This window comes from Kryptolebias marmoratus, linkage group LG20 (assembly GCF_001649575.2).
Source record: "Kryptolebias marmoratus isolate JLee-2015 linkage group LG20, ASM164957v2, whole genome shotgun sequence".
NCBI lineage: Eukaryota > Metazoa > Chordata > Actinopteri > Cyprinodontiformes > Rivulidae > Kryptolebias > Kryptolebias marmoratus.
Genome location: NC_051449.1, coordinates 25,065,710 through 25,078,021, shown reverse-complemented (window position 1 = coordinate 25,078,021; position 12,312 = coordinate 25,065,710). Strand labels below are relative to the sequence as shown.

Below are 12,312 nucleotides of genomic sequence, written 5' to 3'. Positions count from 1 at the left end.
TAAACATATTTCCTGTTTGTTGATGTTCTGAATAAAAATATAATATGTTGCTTAAAACGTTTACACAGTAAGGTATCTGTTAAATGTGTCCAAAAATGTGGAAAAGCAACTCAGGTTTTGTTAGCTGTTTGAGAAATTTTGTTCTGGCCCACTACGTTTGCTTGCTCACATCCTGTGCATCTCCTGGGGGCTAAGCCCCCCTTGTCCTTAAAACCTAGTGACGCCCCTGCCCTACGTCTTGCCTGGATTACTACCACGTTTCTGTCTTACAACCACAGTCCCTCGTCTTGCCCACAGATTTTTTTTGCCTAGTTCTGCCTGATTGTGTATGATCCCTGTCTGTCTCATGCAGCAATTAAAGCTGCCAGCCTCTGTCTGCCTCAGACCCACTGTGACATCATCGCTCTCTCGCCAGACAGCACTCCAAGACTAAAAAAACTGCTGCTCAGGATCCCTACGCCACTTTGGAGTTCTGAAAAGTCCTTCCTGATTCTGTTGATGGCAGTATCCAGTTATTCCATCAAAGACATCTTTTGTTAATCTCACTCTGTGCTTGGGTGAAATTTTGGATCTTCTGTTCAATTCCTTACAATATTAAAGGTTAGAAACGTTTTAAAATGAATTTGAATGAATGAATGTTGTCTCAATTTTTAACACCACAAAAGCCTGGCATTTTAAAAAAAAGGTGTGTAGATTATCTACCATATGTAAATGGTGAGTAGTTATAGACAAACTATTTTAATAAGTACATTTTTATAGACTTATGGAAAGTCAAAGATTTTTATTCAGACCTGAAAAGTTACACATAAAAGTAGATTTTACAGCAAGTTGGAAAATACTGTAATAGACATTCCCCACAAAGAAATACAATAACTAAAATAAAAAATTTAATTAAACTAATAAATAAAAATCTAGAAACAATTAGTAGCCATATACTGCATTATCTAATTGAGAGCAATATATTTTTTAAATTTCTTCTTACTGAAATTTGATGATCAGAAACAGATAGAAATTAGTAAATCAAATAATAACCTGATGATTTGCATGTGGAGGAAGAACCAGTTCAATACTTTCAACCTTAGTCTTCTCTGCTGCCACCACACTGTCCACTGCAGAGCTGTCAGCTGACACACAAACACAGACACAACTACAATTATTTTTTTGCAAAATATTTACTTTTGTTTTTTCACTTGATGTGCATATTTAAGTGTCTAAAGTTAAAGCACAACAAAAATATATTAAAAAAACTGTCACTTTTTGGGAAATTCTCTTGGTTTGTAAATGTTTCATTCAGTCAGCAGATTATATTTGTAGGGAGAAAGATCTTTTCTTGATTTCTGGCAACTGGAAATAAAATACACAGAAGATTTAAAAAACAATACAAATAGGACTGCAACCAGTTATAACAGGGGTCCAAACCTCCCATGTTATGTTGCCCCTCTTTTCCCTGTGAACTTGGCAAATTGACCTCACACAAGCTCTGGCTCCTTACCAACAGTGAGGTGACAGTCCATGTCCCTAGAGCTATTTTATGCTGCCGGGAAGCAACAGGAGTCAAACCACTTTTAGGGTGTAATATGAAGGAAATTTAAAATAGTCCAAAAACGTCCAGTTTCACCCTAGACCCCAGAGGGTTAAAAAGGGAGACCGGAGAGTATGTTCCAACTATCAGGAGATCACACTTTTCAGTCTTCCTGGGAAAGTAGGGTGAAAGTAGAGCCTCCCTTCTAGGGTGTTGGAAGGGAGGCTCCAACCTATTGTCGAACCTCAGACCAAGGAGAAGCAGTGTGGTTTTCAGTCTGGTCATAGAACAGTGGATCAGATCTTTACCCTTGAGAGGTCGCTAAGGGGGTCATGGGATTTGACTCTCCAGTCTGCCAAGATTACTTCTCCCTGTGGACAGCCCTGTCTGAGGCTGATGGTTACCGTACAGTCCCCCAGAGTTGATGCTTTCTGTGTCCGAAGCATGAAAACAAGCCAATTTGTAGTTTTCTCATCCACACCTTGGCTGGTAAGTGCTCTCTCTACAGCTTCTACAGGTACATTGTCAAATGCCCCCTGAATATCCAGGAAGGAGGCAATTGCATATTGTCCCCACGCAAGATTAAGCTCTATTTGCAGAATAACATCTTGTAAGGCTGTTTCTGTGGAAAGACCTGCCCGATATGCATATTGCTTAAGACTTAAAGGTGAAAGCATTAGGATGCCATCCATTACATGTTGATCTATCAATCTCTCAATTCCCTTCAGCAGGAAGGATGTTAAGCTGATGGGTCTGAAGGATTTTGCTTCTCTATATGTTGGCCTACTTGTAACCTGTTCAGGGTGTGTCCCCTGCCTTTCGCACAGTGACTGCTAGAGATGGACACCAGCTCCCCGCGACCCGTAATAGAGAAGTGGTTAAAGACAATGGATAGATGGATGGATATGTTGGCCTACCAGGTTTGGGCAAAGACATCTTTTGCTGTCCTTCATCCACCGTACAGTAGCTGTTCACTAGACAAGCAACATATATTCTAGTTATTGTGTTCAGAAGCGATTCCAGTCCCTTTTGGAGGAGAGCTGTGAAAGTACCATCTGAACCACAAGCTTTAAATGGAGCAAACATATTAATTGCTCATTGTACTTTGCCTTTGTCAATAATATTTGCAGCTCTGCTCCAGCTGTCCTCCATTGGGTTATCAACTGTAATAGGCTGTACAGTCTCTTCTGTCCCAGGAAAATTAATCTGAAGCACATAATGAAGCACGCTTTTTCGAGTGCTTCATTATCTGGTTCATTTTCCTGGGGCAGAATAAAGGATAGATGGTTGACTTGGTCCTTTTTGAGAAGCTTGTAAAGCTTAGAAGAAGCACTAGGCCTTTTAATATTGCCACATAACTTCAACCAAAAAAGTCTCTTACACAATTTTTGAGGCATAAATGCATAATTTTGCCTATATAAATGGTGGATATGCTGTACTTTGTATTGTTTAAAGGTATAGAATGGCCGAAGTTTAATCCATGGTGGTCAAAGCCAACATTGGCCACACCCTGGCTCTACTATTGGATTGCTATTGATAAAAATCTGAGTTGGAAAGAACATATTGACAGGGTTACTAGAAAAATAAATAGATTTGTTGGACTATAAGGAAGGTTAATCTTCTTGCAACTACAAATTGCTTTCTAACATTTATCCTTATCTTTATTGTTGTAATATTTGAGTGAGTACTTTCCCTACATTTTTTCATAAAATGATGATCCTTCAGAAAAGGTTTGTAAGAATTGCAATCCAATCAGCATCTAATTTATTTTTTATGTGTTTTATCTGTGCCTTTGTTTATGAAACTTCAGATTCCTCAAATTTATGATGTCAGTATTTTTGAACTATGTGTTTTTATTTGTAATATTCAGTCAAATGAGGGAAATGTTTCTGAGCAGTTCAAGGATAATTTCACAGCAAACTCTAATGTACATTAGTTTTGACTCATCAGTCTTCAAATCTTCTTTCACCAAAACTTCACTTGTAGAGACCAATTTTCATTATGATACAAAGGAACTAAAATATGGACTAAGTTGTCACAGCTGTCTAGAAACTATTCATCTATCAAATGTTTAAAAAAATGCTTGAAGGCCATTATAATCAAGGCTTAATAGTTATTGTTATACTTCTTGTTTGTATCTGATTTTTTATATTGTTAATGGTGTGTTTATAACTTTATGCACAAATATTTAGTTAATTTATTTGTCTGCATGCATATGGAGCAGATAGGGATATAGATACTTGAAAAAGAAAAACTGGATTGATGGATGTTATTTTCACAAGCTCCTCGAGCTTTTTGTCCTTTTTCCGCACTGTATTTTTATCCATTTTTGTTCTGTACTTTTTTTATTTGATTTTAATTTTGTGAGTGTGTGTGTGTTGTGAAAATAACTTTCTTTTTTTTTAAATGAGTCAGGCGAATGCAGGGTGTGATTGTGTGCTTCAGACCCACCCTGCTGGACAGAACCAATGGAGAGCAACTCTTTGATGATGTCGTCATGCAGCATCCGGACCCGTCTTCTCTCAGCAGCTAGACTGTATTCAACCTGTTCCTTCTGAGTGTTAGGAACAATGGGTCTCAGTGTCACCTGCAAAGCAACATGTCAGTACAATCAGTGAACAGAAATCTCATTTCAACTGATACACTTTTAATAGCACTAAGGAATCCATTTCACATTACTGTCTTGAAAACAAAATATTCAATCAAAGAGCAGACATTAAAGGACATATCTGATGCCATATTTGTGAATTGTTTAATTTCCATGCAAACAGTATTAAAGCAAACTTTCATCTGCAAAGTCTCATACATATCTGTGTGCATCAAAAACTGTTTTATTTTTTTAAGGAGTTTAGCAATCCACACGAAATAAAACACACCACCTACTTTTTGTCCTGTCTTTGTACGCTGGGTAACAAAGGTAGCATAAGCATGGCAAACCCTCCAATGGCAATCAGAAAATAGGTCTTCACAGTTTACCTGTATACCCACCTGAGATGGCACAGTCAGAGAATAGTCTAAGGTCAATATACGTATACTGTACTGTATATTAAAAGGTTTAAAGCAGAATATGCTTTGTTGTACCTGGCAGAAGAAAATTACTATTTCCTGCTGAATTCTTTCCCATATCACATCATTTTACAAAAATACACATGCGCACAAAGTTTAAAAATGTATGTTGTTTTATTACTTTGCCAAAGCTCACCAACAAGATCAGTTCTCAGAACATAACATCTCTTCCCAGGCCTCAATGTGCATTAAGTCTCTTCACTCAAACCACCTTTTGAGATAGTCTAGACCCCTTTTATCTACATAAATTGGATAATCTCAACACAGTTCATCCTGAGCCAACTTGCAGGACCTCCTATTGAACTGATATTTTTTAAAATGGAATATTTCTAAGAATGTATGTTTTGTCAGGATTTTATGACTCAAAGTGGATTGCAGGATGCAGTGTAGTGAGTTTAGTTTTTGTTCTGATCGTTTTGACCACTGATTGGACCTACTGTAGTAACTGTGGTAAAATGTGCTTTGTCAATCACAAAACAAGTCTGAGCAGACTCTCATTATATCCATCTAATTCATTCAATTCAGTTATTATATAAAATAACTGAATTGAATGAATTAGATGGATATAATAAGTCACAACAAAAGTTGTCTCAGGGAACTGTACAAAAACATCCACATATATTATAAAAAGCCAATTAGTAAGTTTTCTATCTAAGGAAGCCAGCCGATAGTGTTGGATCTTCACTTCGTTGCAGTCTCTGGTAGAAGTGGGAAGAAAAAACTCACTTCTAGCAGAACCAGGCTCAGGACAAGCGGCCAGCTGCTTCGTCCAGCTGGGGTTTGAGAGGACAAAATCCTAACACTGACTGTAAAACTGTATAAAACAGCTGACAGTACACTGTTTCACTGTGAAGGATCTCACAGAGCTCTGTAAAGTAACTAATTATAACATCTCTATCATATTGCATCTTATATGTAATCTCTTTGCAGAAAACTCTACAATGAAACTCAAATGGCTTTTGAGTTAAATCAAAAAGACAGTAGTTATAAAAATTAAATTATCAAGATAGTAGCTAAAGGAAGCATAAGAAGATAAAAATAAAGCAAGTATGCTGAAGTAGATTTCAAAGAACAATGTTTTTGGAAGATCTGAAAAGAACTCAATGTAATTCTAATGTGGATTTTTTTGCAAATAAAGTTAAACAATTCAAAATGTATAAAGTTACAAATACTTAAACTCATAACACACAATTCTTGATCAGGCCAAATGTTTTGATTTATGTTTTAAAATAGGACAATTTATGCAGAAGTAGTTTCATTACAAAAAAATATACCCACAAAAATATAAAGAGAAAAACATTAATGTGAAAGTTGACACAGCATTCACACTAATGTTCTGTTTGTCGCTGATTTGACAGTCCTCTGTGTAAAGTGGTGTGTGTGTGTATCAGGTAACTGACACCGGATTGCAAAAATGTTTTGAGGAAGACATTTAATCCACAAGGTGTGAGCTGATCACTTTCAATCAAATGACCCAAGATGGATATATAAGCACAGGTCAAAACAGGGCTTTACTGACCTCCATGCTGGTGTTGAAGGCTCTGTTAACCTTTGCCCTTATGTTCACCACCTGACCCACACTGAAGAGACAGAACAAAAACAATTAGTAGTTTCAGAGTATCTTGTTCCAAAGCCTACAGACATGGATCAGTTTGTTGAAACAATGATTCATTGATTCAGTTAAAAGCAACTGTCTAATCTATATCTGCATCCCTTCAGTATGTACACTGGGGCTGCAACTAATGACTTCCTTGATAGTCGATTAGTCATTGACTATTGAAACGATTAGTCGACTAATCGGATTATGAATCACATAACTCTGTCTGCTTCCAGATGTCTGATGTGCGTCCTCTTTAAATGCTCGTGCATCACAGAAGTGCTTCCATCATATGTGAGGTCTGCTTTGCAAATGTTGCATTGCAGTTTATTTTTTCTTTAATCGAGAGGGAATTTGTCCCAAACCTTGGGTCGTTTAGCACGCCGTGTTGTTTCACCAGTAGCCACCATGACTAAACATGCTGCTTAATGCTACTGTGCACATGTGAAGCTTGCCAGAGATAGATGAAGAGAAAGACGTCTCACTAAGTTAAAAAAATAACATCAGTAATAAAAAACGACTATTAACAACAATTAAATTCGTCATCAACTATTTTTATTGTTGATTATTGTCAACAATGTTGACTAATTGTTGCTGCCCTAATGTACAGTAATAAACAAAGAAATTGTTAAAATGTATAATTTGTCATTTTCAAAATCTAAAATAAAATAACATGGACAGGTTTGTTTGCAACCTTAAAGAGATTATTAATCTTTGCATTGTGTTCGAATCACATGTGCCCTTAAGCTTTTTATCAGCCATTTAGCCCTTTACATATAAAGAAAACAAACATGCCACCATAGTCAGGTGTCACTGTGTGCACCACATTGAACACAGAGCAAAGAAGGCAAAGGTGACAGCTGTCTGAGGAACTCAGAAAGAAGATAAGTCTGAAAAGAGTAGGAATCCTCTCTCTGGATCAGGGGTGTTCAAGTGATGGTAGGATGATCAATGAATCGGTTCCTTGTCTGCAGCGTTGCTCTGGTCGGTCATGGTGAAGAAGAAAAAGAAAGACAAAGCTTTCTATGTACCGGTCTGTCTACGTTCCAACTACGGGTGAGCAATATTTTGAGTTTATCAAATATGATGCAGGTTTTCCCTTGTGTAATATTAAAAAATGATTATATTGCAAATATCTAGAATACATTTTAATAACTATTTGAGCTTTTTCCAGGCACTTCTTATTCATCACAGCTCTCCCCCTCCCGTCTGGAAAGCTCTTGGCAGACCAACTGATTAAAAATCACTTCTACTGTTGTATGATGTAAAAGGATGGCAGTAAAAGTTGTTGCTTTTTTATTTCAGTGAGACAACAAGGGTCAAAGGTGTGCAAGTCACAGTTCACTACTGCATCAAGCTGCATCAATCATGTTGAATCAAACAATACAGTCACTGAAGGATTTCAAAAAACTGCAATACATATATTGAAAAATTAATTTGTGGGTGTGTTGCACAGCTTTAGTTAGAACCCTCATCTTTGGTCATAAGGTTTGAATCATGACCAAAAGAACCGGATCCTGGATACACCTTCGTAAGGTGGCTGGGCTCAGCCTTGGAGATATGATGAGGAGCTCAGAATACAGCTACTGTTCCTCTACTTCAAAAGGAGTCAGCTGAGGTGGTTTGGGCATCTGATTAGGACTCCTTCTTCTGGAGGTTTTCCAGGCACATCCCACTGGGAGGAGACGAGGTCAGACCCAGAAAACTCTGCCAGGATCTTAAATTCTCTCTGGCCTGGGAACGCCTGAAGAGGGAAATACCTCTTGGACTTGTTGCCTTTGCAACCTAACCACAAATAAGCAGAAGAAGCTGAATTGTTGAATGTTAAAGGTAAAGGCTGCAAAACCATTTTCATGCAGCTTTATGTTCCTCTGACCACAACTGCCAATATTATGAAAAAGTTGAAGGTTTGTGGGTACTGTGGCCAACCTCCCAGGATGTGGACACAAAATGAAATGCAACTAACAGCTTGATCAAACAGACAGTCCTCAAGGAAATCATCCAAAACCAAACTCAAAGGTGAAGGCACGACACTATCTGATTGCACCATTCGTTGCATTTTACATCAAAATAGGCTCCATAGAAGAAGACCTAGGAGGCTCCACTACTGACAGAAAAACACAAAACAGACCAGAATGCATGCTAACAAGCCCCAAAGTTTCTTGAGCTTTTTGGCTCCAGTCACATCAGTTGGATATTTCTATTATTGTAGAAGGGTCCCAACAAACCTATCTGTCTGTAGGTTGACCTTCTCTTACCTGATAGTGTGTTCAAAGAGGATGTCATCCATTGAGGCGGTGACACAGGGACTGCCAGCATGCCTCTCAGCTGCCCATAAACACAGAGTCATCTTTGATCACAACACGTCTAAAACTTACAGGAGACATTTTTAACAATGTGACACACACCAGAGAGGCAAGCAGTGGAATCCATCCATTTGAGCAGTTGTCCCACACTCAGCTCCAGGCGATGGGTGCAGTCACAGGCCATCACTATCTGACTCATTCTTACTTCTGTAGGGTTCACACTCTCTTCTTCCTCCTCCTCATCTTCCTTTAGCTCATGTGCTATTCTGGAATTCATCGATAAAGCTGGAGGAGGGTTTTTTATTGTTTTTTTTAAACAAACAAAATGAAGAAAAAAAAAAACTGTTAAAAAAAGGACAACCTATTTATTACCCACCACTGAAAAGCAAAGGCAGACAATGGTTTTGCCCGTGTCTACGTGTGCGTGTGTGTGTCTGTCTCTTAGCAAAATATATCATGAACCACTGGACAAATTTTAGTGAAACACTCAGAAAGTAACTATTGGATATACATAAAAACCTTTGAAATTAACCTAGTTCAAGTTGATTGCCCCAGCCAACCGACCTTACAAAGCAAGCTATACTGCAGTCAATATTACAGATCAAATTTATTTAAATAGCACATTTGAAAACTACTGACGTTGGCTGAAGTGCTGCACACAAAAATAGTACAAAGTAAACACCAAACACAAGAGACCATACAAACAAACAAAAATGATTTTAGTTTTTACAGTGTTCTGTGATCAATATTATTTTATTAATGTGGTTTACCAGTTTGGATAACCTGACTTCCTATCAAGCTATAAGAATGAAGGCAAACATGCTAACCAATGCCTCAGACACAGACCTGCAGCCCATGGGTGGTTCTGGACAGGGGCAGACACAAGTGGCTCTTATATATTATATTATATTATAGCTCACTTATATACATTTTAAATGATGAAATATTGTTTTTTGTTGCATTATTTTTTTTTGCCCCCCATTAAAAAAACACCGACTACTCTGCCCCCCGTGGTACATCTGGTTTAGAACCAGCCTCTGAACCTAACTCCTTATAAATATTTTGGTTTTAGACTTTAAAGGACCAGAATTTGCACAGAACTTACTTTAGGCTGTCTGACATGAATTTAAAATATTTAATCTGGTGTTATGATCAGTTACTCAGTACTTGAGTAGACTTTTTACCAAATACTTTTTACACTTGCTTATTTAAAGATTAATCAACTTCTTCTTAACATATTGAAGTTATATTACCCTGATTGGTGTACAATTTTGGGGTATCTAACCAACCTCTGTAATAACTGCACTATTGATTTTTTTGTTTTTACAAAAACAGCCATAAAATAAAGTATGCCACTTCTGTGGGCACCTGACCATGGTGAGTGTCCCTTATTTTAATTTCTGAAAGGTGGCAACCCTACAGGTGGCTGTTGTTGTCTTGCAGCTGTTGGCTGTTGTTGTAGGCCTATTTACAATAAAACAGATACTAAAAAGCAAAAGCTGAGCTGGAGGAATCAGTGACCACATATGCCCCGACTACCTGTGATGTTTCAAGAGATATCATTCAAGAAATATACCCAGCAAGCCGTCTACTGAAGGCTTACAAGGCTCTAGCAAAGTTAAATTTCCTCATACAGGAGAATCTTGATTTGGTGTTTCCAAATCTGACAGTAGCCCTCAGAGCACAGGTGTCAAACTCCATTCCTCGGGGCCGCTGTCCTGCATGTTTTAGATGTGTTCTTGCTTTAAAACACCTGCTTTAAATTGAGGACTCCTGGAGAACTTGATGATTTGGAACGAATCAAACCATTTGAATCAGGTGTGTTGGAGCAGAAAAACCTAAAACCTCCAGGACAGCGGCCCTCTAGGCCTGGAGTTTGACACCCCTGCCTTAGAGGATTCTTAACCATGCCTCTGACAGTTGCATCTGCTGAGAGATCCTTTAGCAAGCTGAAGCTTATCAAAACATACCTTCCTTTGGGTATGAGCAATGATCACTTGTCCCAGTTAGCAGTGATCTCTATTGAAAACAGTGCGGCACGGTCTATTTCATTTGATGCTATTCTTGACAAATGGGCAAGTGCAAAGGCACAAAATGTAACAGTTTAGTATTAAAACTCTGTCAGAGTCCAGGCTGTTGTTCAGATTTCAGATTTCCACTGAGTGCCACTACTGTTACATATTTTTACTTTATTAAACTTTTTGTTTGTTTGTAATTGAGATGATCACCTGCTGTAAAATGTAACATAAAATAAAAGTTACTGTATTTTATAAGTGCATGAATAAGGGAGGGCTGTATGGACATATTAAACATGGGCCAAGGTGGTGGTGGGGGGCGCTGATGATGTGTTCACATACACCTCAGAAAGTATGTAGTTGCTCCCCTGCTCAGGGCCAGTTGTTGGGGATCAGTTTCAGCTACTTTCACATCCAATTTTAGCTCAACATTTGTAAAATTGGCTGACTTACAGCCATTTTGTGTTGTTTAAGTTCAGGCGGCTGTAGCTGCAGTCTTGAATCAGGTTGTCTATAAAGGTTAATCAGGTGTATGAACCCGATGATTACTTTCTGCGAGGGCCATTTTAAAATTCGTCTGTTTTTTCATGAGATATTTTGCTAACAAAAAGACACGCACAGACAGACAAGGGCAAAGTAAGAAAACTCATAACTTTAATCATGCCAATTCTTTAAAGAAAATGTCCCTTTCTGTTAAGTTTATCACAGGAAAACACGTTTACGCCGTTTGAGTATTTGCTAACCCCAAACCTGCTGCGTAGTTGTTACTAAATAAAATGTTTAAATAAAGGTTAACATACCTGAGAGCGGCCCGTCACTCACGCAACAAAACAAGCGGTTACTGTTTTCCGCCAGTACCTATCAAAATAAAACATTTTTAAAGACCTTGTCTAAGATTTGTCTTACTTCATTGCGTTTCAAAACGATTAAGTGCAATGTTTCTTTGTTCTGTTCAGTTATTACCATCATGTGACCTTAGAAGAGAAACAGTGTGTACAGAAAGTAAATTTGTTAAATTATTTTGAAAGCAAGCTTTTAACTTCCGATATAGCTTGATGCATGGAGCAGTAATTAAAGCTAATGCTAGCTTTGAAGTAGCAAACATGAAATTGACTTGGACAATATGCCATGTCTCTAGGACCGGTTCGGTTCTGTTCGCCTTTAGCGTTTCCCGCCATTATCATGATGACATATAGCTATATACCCATACATACCTACTTGAACGAGCTGGCCCGCTGCAGCGATACGTCAGATCGTCCGCCCTATTGGATGTGGCATGTGTGCCCCAAACTGATACAAGGAAATGGACTGCACTTCATAAAGCACCGTTCTACCAAGTGTTTGAAGTTAATGCCTGTCGTTCACCCATTCACACAAACTCATATTTCTGGAAAACAAACAGGCGCTAAAGACAACAAAAATGTTTACTCCTTAAATGTTTAGGGTACAGGCAGTGGCGTCACTAGGCCTGTTTTCAATGTTTTCAAGCCCCCCTAAATAATTTTGGTGTCAAATTTTTTTTTTTTTTATATAAAAATTCCATATAATGTGGCCAGAATATGAGTTTAAATAAATAACCATATATTATTTCATTATTAACTCAAACATATGATCATAAATCTGTCAGTTTTCTTTTTCTTTACAGTGTAAGGTAGAGATCCTCTTTGGTGCGTCGTTATCAAATCCATTCCACTTGTTCATATAGAGTACTCCCTCACCACATGAAATCGAGTCCATGTTTACCCTACAAACTTCGTTATCCGATTCATTCCACTTGTTCATACAACATACTCCTACATTACATGG

At 37.9% G+C, this 12,312-nt stretch overlaps 1 protein-coding gene across 3 annotated transcripts in view; it reads right to left on the bottom strand.

Moving 5' to 3' along the window:
• The window catches only part of LOC108250828 (acyl-coenzyme A thioesterase 11-like), a 51,100-nt gene extending 39,179 nt beyond the window's left edge, over positions 1 to 11,921 (bottom strand). Inside the window, exons 1-8 of one of the 3 annotated variants that reach the window (XM_017440887.3) lie at positions 11,721 to 11,921; positions 11,307 to 11,364; positions 8,594 to 8,776; positions 8,444 to 8,513; positions 6,108 to 6,168; positions 4,406 to 4,510; positions 3,974 to 4,109; positions 1,033 to 1,124 (exon numbers count right to left, since the gene is read on the bottom strand). In XM_017440887.3, the coding sequence (XP_017296376.1) occupies positions 1,033 to 1,124; positions 3,974 to 4,109; positions 4,406 to 4,510; positions 6,108 to 6,168; positions 8,444 to 8,513; positions 8,594 to 8,768 (639 nt within the window). In that variant the 5' untranslated portion in view covers positions 8,769 to 8,776; positions 11,307 to 11,364; positions 11,721 to 11,921. Of the gene's footprint in view, positions 1 to 1,032; positions 1,125 to 3,973; positions 4,110 to 4,405; positions 4,511 to 6,107; positions 6,169 to 8,443; positions 8,514 to 8,593; positions 8,777 to 11,306; positions 11,684 to 11,720 lie in introns of those variants that run through there. The other 2 variants (XM_017440889.3, XM_017440888.3) reach the window with 2 other exon arrangements.
• Between the last annotated feature and the right edge of the window lie 391 nt (positions 11,922 to 12,312).